The 6,000-nt window shown below is 46.9% G+C and overlaps 1 protein-coding gene across 1 annotated transcript in view; it reads right to left on the bottom strand.

The window, feature by feature from the left end:
* Positions 1 to 3,456: 3,456 nt before the first annotated feature.
* The window catches only part of ACTR2 (actin related protein 2), a 33,251-nt gene continuing 30,707 nt past the window's right edge, over positions 3,457 to 6,000 (bottom strand). The window contains exon 9 of the mRNA XM_068153071.1: positions 3,457 to 4,828. Within this exon, the coding sequence (XP_068009172.1) occupies positions 4,658 to 4,828 (171 nt within the window). The 3' untranslated portion in view covers positions 3,457 to 4,657. The remainder of the gene's footprint in view (positions 4,829 to 6,000) is intronic.

Raw genomic sequence — 6,000 nt, 5'->3', positions numbered from 1 at the left:
GATTTCTCCACCCCTGGAGCTATTCAAGGTGAGGCTGGGCAGTGGGCAGGGCTCTGGGAGACCTGATCTAGTGCAGGATGTCTCTGCTCACTGCAGGGGGGTTGGACTAGATGACCTTTAGTGGTCCTTTCCAGCTTGGGTGATTCTATGATTTCTGTCCAAGAAAAGAATGTAGAGCTTGAACTAGCACAGGTTTCTGTCAGTTTTAAAGAAGGTAGGGTGGAGGGAGTAGAGTCTTGTCTAGGGCATGGAGCAGGGGTGCTTCTCTCAACTCTACAACAGCCATCAAGGGGGAGGGGGTAGCCATGTCAGATTTCTTCAGCATAAGCAGCTCACGAGAGTTTCATGGTGGAAGTTCAGAGGAAACAAAAAGAGCTGTGACTTCCCCTGAAGGAAAGCAAGCAAACCATCTCCACTTTGACAATGCAAAAAGTAAAATGAAGAGTTGTTTTGCAGTGTGAAGAGCTGGGTTTATTTCCACTCCTGCTCTCCACCAGCGTGGTGTTAGTAACAACTGTATAAAAAAAAGTGGTCAACATCCTACAACACTGGAGGCTGGGGTAGGGCAGGGGTTGAGGCAGCTTAACAGTAAAAAATAGGATGTCTCCCCCTCCCCCCCCAAAAAAAAAACCCAACAACTTCCAACTGCTGTAGCATCTTGTATTCTGATAGGAGCTGAAGGGTATCCCAAACACAACTCAAATTATTTGGTCTTCAAGACGAAAATAAGTAATAACAACAATAAAAAGGGCACAAAAAACTCAACCCCCACTTTAAAAGCAGATTGCTTTCATAGCAGGAGTGAAGAGAACACAGAGATGGAGCCTCCTGTGTGCAGAAAAGACACATGGAGAGTCACAGCTGGAAGGCCCCATCCAGGATGTGGGTGATGTGTGTGTGCTTCTGCGTCCCTGCTAGCTGTCATTTCAAACGCTAGCTGCCTTTCCCCACCCCCCCAGCCCCCCCACCTGCTCATCTAGACACTGTTCCCATGGCAACCCAGGGTTCTGCACATACCACTGCCATTCATTACTCATGGTGCTGTGAAGTTCTTGAGCACGAAAGGGCCAAACTCCTGCAGCTCCCCTCCAACGGGCCTGCACCTACCCAATGCTAAGGAGCAGGGGAGAAGATGGTCTGGAAAAGTGCTGGGGGGAGTGTTGCAGGATCTAGGCTTGGGAAAACAGATTAAAAAAATATAAAAATAAATAAAAATCACATGACAGATTGTCATTGGGGGGGGGGTGGGGGTGTGGAAAAAATAAGAGGAAAGGAAAAAAAAGAGTTTTTAAAGTCATTCTTTGGTTTATTTCCATGATTCTCAGCACTGTCTGAAAAGCCCAGAGACAGCCACATAAGAAACCATAGCTCTGAAGCAAGACACACCTCCCCCCCCCACCCCCCCCCCCCAGCATTTTTAAGTCTTCTGCATTAAATGCTCAGAAGACTACAGGAATTCAGAGCACCCCTTACATTCATGTCCCCAAAAATCTAGTAAATGCTGAAGTGCATCCACTGAGGCATGACCAGCATGCCTGTAAATTTAATATTGTTCAAGTTAAGAGTAAATATAGCTAAGAAAAAAAAAACAAACCCCCAACCAAAACACCAACCCCAAACCCCCACCCCCACCCCCTATAATTAAATGCTCATCACTAGCACTACTACAGCGAGTGTCTTGTTATTAAAGCAATGCAGACATTGGTTTCTGCTCAGCCCCAGAAGGAAGCTGCCTGCCTGATTTAGAAAGAAAGCACATTTGGAGAATCCAAAAGGAGGTTCAGTATTTCCACGTTCCTGGGGAGGGGTCAACTGTTCATGTAAAAATGCAGACAAATGGCAAGCAGATGAAAGCATCTCTCCTGCATTCCGAGGTTTGGGGGTCAAAAGAAGAGCTCAGCTTCCTTAGGCTTGGGTGTTCGTTAGGGTAGGCTTGGAGAAACCAAGCGCGCTGCCACGAGAAGCGAAGTTAGGACTGCGTCTAAGTGGCACTAGGATGCAAGCAGCTTTTCCTATAAGGCAGATTTCAATGTTCCATAGTTTCATAGTTTCATTCAGGGTTGGAAGGGACCACAAGGATCATCTAGTTCCAACCCCCCTGCCATGGGCAGGGACACCCCACACTAGATCAGGCTGGCCAGAGCCTCATCCAGCCTGCTCTTAAACACCCCCAAGGACGGGGCCTCGACCACCTCCCTGGACAACCCATTCCAGGGTTTCACCACTCTCATGGTGAAGAACCTCCTCCTCACATCTAGCCTGAATCTCCCCACCTCCAGCTTCATTCCATTCCCCCTAGTCCTATCACTACCTGAGATCCTGAGAAGTCCTTCCCCAGCCTTCCTGTAGGCCCCTTTCAGATACTAGCAGGAGGAAGATACAGGCAACTCTACTCAGAAGAGGGGCTTGATAATTACTAGTGACAACTTCTCTTTTTCAGAACAACTCTTCTTTAATGTGCTTTCTGGAAACAGCATTTTCATCACTGGTTTTCACTTCCTTCCCCATCCCACCTTAAAAGTAGCCAAAAGCAAACCAAAACAACCAACCTCCCTCCCCACTCCCACCTCCCCCACCCCAAAAAAAAACAAAACCCACTAAAATCCCAAGAGTGGACACAATGAATTGTGGATATTTACCAACCAACAACGTCTCATATTCCACTGTTATTTTTAACTGGAGCAAATATAGGTCATTCTTTCTAACCTGCTGCCAGGGCTTGTTTATAAATAATCTGCCTGCTGGAATAAACACTGCTCATTGAAATACTCCTTTGCAGGAACTGCTTGGCACTAGGGTTAGCATACTTCTAAAAGTTTAATGGAAGTGCTTCTGCTGGACATCCAAACACTTAAAACATCAGACTTCTAAAAACTTAGGGTTTGTTGGGTGTTTTTTGGGGGTGGGGAGAGGGGAGGGTAATATCTACAGTTACAGTTTTCACAAGCTTCTCTTAAAAGTATTAAATCTCTTCAGAAGTTGAGAGGCTGCTGTCTCAGCATCTCTATTGTGTTGTTTTATTGTAGTTTTGTTGTTGTTGTTGCAACAATTACAGAATAATTTATTTAACATTCTTGCTCCCTACTGCTGAAACAACACAGTACCAAAATTTAGCTATTAAAAATAACCAACCAAAGAAGAGGCATTTTTTGGTCAGGTTGACCCTACCCTACCCCACCCACCCAGCTGTCCCTTAACAGAAAAGCAACACAGCTCAAACCTGTCTGCTCCCCTCCAGAAGACAACACCAAAGGCCACAAATGGACATTTGCCCAGAGCACCAGGTGCTTCTCCCTTTGTGGCAGCTGTGGACATGCCCACTCGAGAGAAATCCAGTCTGAGAGCCCCACCACCACCACCTTGGGGATCACCCACCTCAGGAGCCAGCTTAAGCAGCAGTGCATTTGGAACCACCTTACATACATCAAGACAGTGTGTCAAAGCCACTCCAGCTGGTTAAAACTAGGTTCTAACAATGTTTAATCAAAATTCCTCATTTCAGGAAAGGGAAAAAAAATTTCAAAGGGAAAAAAAATGTTTAAAACCAAAACAAATAATAAAAATTAAACATCTTAATCAGAGAGGCAAGAAAACAAAGATGGCAAAGATGAGACCACCACAATGATCCAACAGCCAACCTGATCCAACCCTGTTTCATGGTTTTCTCATGCTAAAAAAGGCACACAACCCCTTGTGAACCAGAGACAAAAGCTAGCAGCACTACAGCAAGAAACCCAGAAGGGGAAAAACACCCTAAGCAACCCAACAAGGGGGGGAAAAAAACCAAGCAACCCAACAAGGGGGGGAAAAAAACCAAGCAACCCAACAAGGGAGGGAAAAAAACCAAGCAACCCAACAAGAGGGGGAAAAAACCCCAAGCAACCCAACAAGGGGGGGAAAAAACCCCAAACAACCCAACAAGGGGGGGAAAAAGACCCCAAGCAACCCAACAAGGGGGGGAAAAAGACCCCAAGCAACCCAACAAGGGGGGGAAAAAGACCCCAAGCAACCCAACAAGGGGGGGGAAAAGACCCCAAGCAACCCAACAAGAGGGGGAAAAAAAACCCAAGCAACCCAACAAGGGGGGGGAAAAGACCCCAAGCAACCCAACAAGGGGGGGGAAAAGACCCCAAGCAACCCAACAAGGGGGGGAAAAAAAACCCCAAGCAACCCAACAAGGGGGGAATAAACAAACCCAACAAAAAAAGGGGGGAAAAAACCCAAAGGAATAAAAAGGTAAAAAAAAAGCCACCCAAAAACTCCCAAACCCAACAAACAAAACCACCACAAAAGACCAAAACAAACAGAAAAACCCCAAAGCCTACCAGAGCTACCCAGTTGCCTACTGGGAAGGAGCAATGAAGCAGAGAGGGCTGTTCTTGCTCTGCCTGGGTGGCAGGGAAGCAGTCAAACCCAACAGTCCAATTCTTAGCCCCATTAAGAAAACGATTAACAAAAGCTAACCCCCGAGGAACCTAGAACAAAACCTGCCCTTCAGGTCAAAAGGGCCACAGCCAGGCCCTTTCCATAGCATGTAGCTGAGTGAGTTCAGAGATTGGCAATGAAAGGAGGAAAAAAAAAACACCCCAAACAAAACCACCAACCCCCCAAAACAACCAGAAAGCTTTAACCATGTGATGGGAAGAAGCTTTGGGATTTATCGAACAGTCACGCCAAGCTTCTCCAGCACACGCACTCCCTTCTCTTGGTATTCTTGTCGGGTCATCCAGAAGTTGTCTTTGTCTTTCATGATGTCAGCTAGGACTGCACCACCCAGGAACACCATGTGCTTCCGGCGAGGGGGATCCTCGATCCGGATCTTGAATTTCTAAGGAGAGACAAGAAATTGTCACTGGGGGGGTCCTGACACACAGCCAGTCGAGACAAAACTCAGCTTCCCCTGGCAGCAGGCTTGCAACTAGATGATCCTTGAGGTCTATCCCAACCCTGACAATTCTGTGATTCTATGAGGACAGGCTGAGAGAGTTGGGGTTGTTAAGTCTGAAGAAGAAAAGGCTCCGAGGAAACCTCATTGTGGCCTTCCAGTATCTGAAGGGAGTTGGGGAGGGACTTTTGAGGGTGTCAGGGAGTGATAGGACTGGGGGGAATGGAGCAAAACTAGAAGTAAGTAGATTCAGATTGGATGTTGGGAAGAAGTTCTTGCCCATGAGGGTGGTGAGAGACTGGCACAGGTTGCCCAGGGAGGTGGTGGAAGCCTCATTATTGGAAGTTTTTCAGGCCAGGCTGGCTGTGGCTGTGAGCAACCTGCTGTAGTGTGAGGTGTCCCTGCCCATGGCAGGTGGGGTGGAACTGGATGATCCTTGAGGTCCCTTCCAACCCTAACAATGTTATGATTCTATGATTCTTTCTACACTTTAATCATCACCCAGGATAGAAACTGTTTCATAGATTGACTTAGGTTGGAAGGGACCGTAAGGATCATCTAGCTCCAACGCAGGGACACCTTCCACTGGACCAGGTTGCTCAAGGCCTTATCCCTGACCATGGCAGCAGGGGGGTTGGAACTCTGTTTAGGTGTTCAGGAGGAGACTTGACAGGGTGCTTGGTTGCATGGTTTAGTTGGTTGGGTGGTGTTGGATGATAGGGTGGACACGATGATCTTGAAGATCTCTTCCAGCCTGGTTTATTCTACTCTGACTGGATGATCCTTGAGGTCCCTTCCAACCCTGACAATTGAAGCTGTGATTCCCACCAGAAACAATGAAACAGAAACTGCTCAGTAAGAGAAAAGGCAACCAGAAAACTGAACTGCCAAGCACAGAGGCAACTATGTCTGAGCTTCCAACTTGCACAACCAAAGTAAAAGAACTACCCCACACTGGACATTAGAGACAGCCAGTGATGCTTTCCCCAAAATTACACTTGCAGTGTACCTACAAATATCCCAGAAGTCAGAACACCAAGTTAAAAGACTGTACTTTTGCATTTCATCAACATGGTAAAGGGTGAAATACTTCCTAGACCTTGCTGGCTAAAATT

This window comes from Melanerpes formicivorus, unplaced genomic scaffold (genome assembly GCF_026170545.1).
Source record: "Melanerpes formicivorus ecotype bairdi unplaced genomic scaffold, bMelFor1.0.p_v2 SCAF_25, whole genome shotgun sequence".
In the NCBI taxonomy this organism is placed as follows: Eukaryota; Metazoa; Chordata; class Aves; order Piciformes; family Picidae; genus Melanerpes; species Melanerpes formicivorus.
Note: the sequence above shows the minus strand (reverse complement) of the source record. Positions and strands in the feature narration are given on the sequence as shown.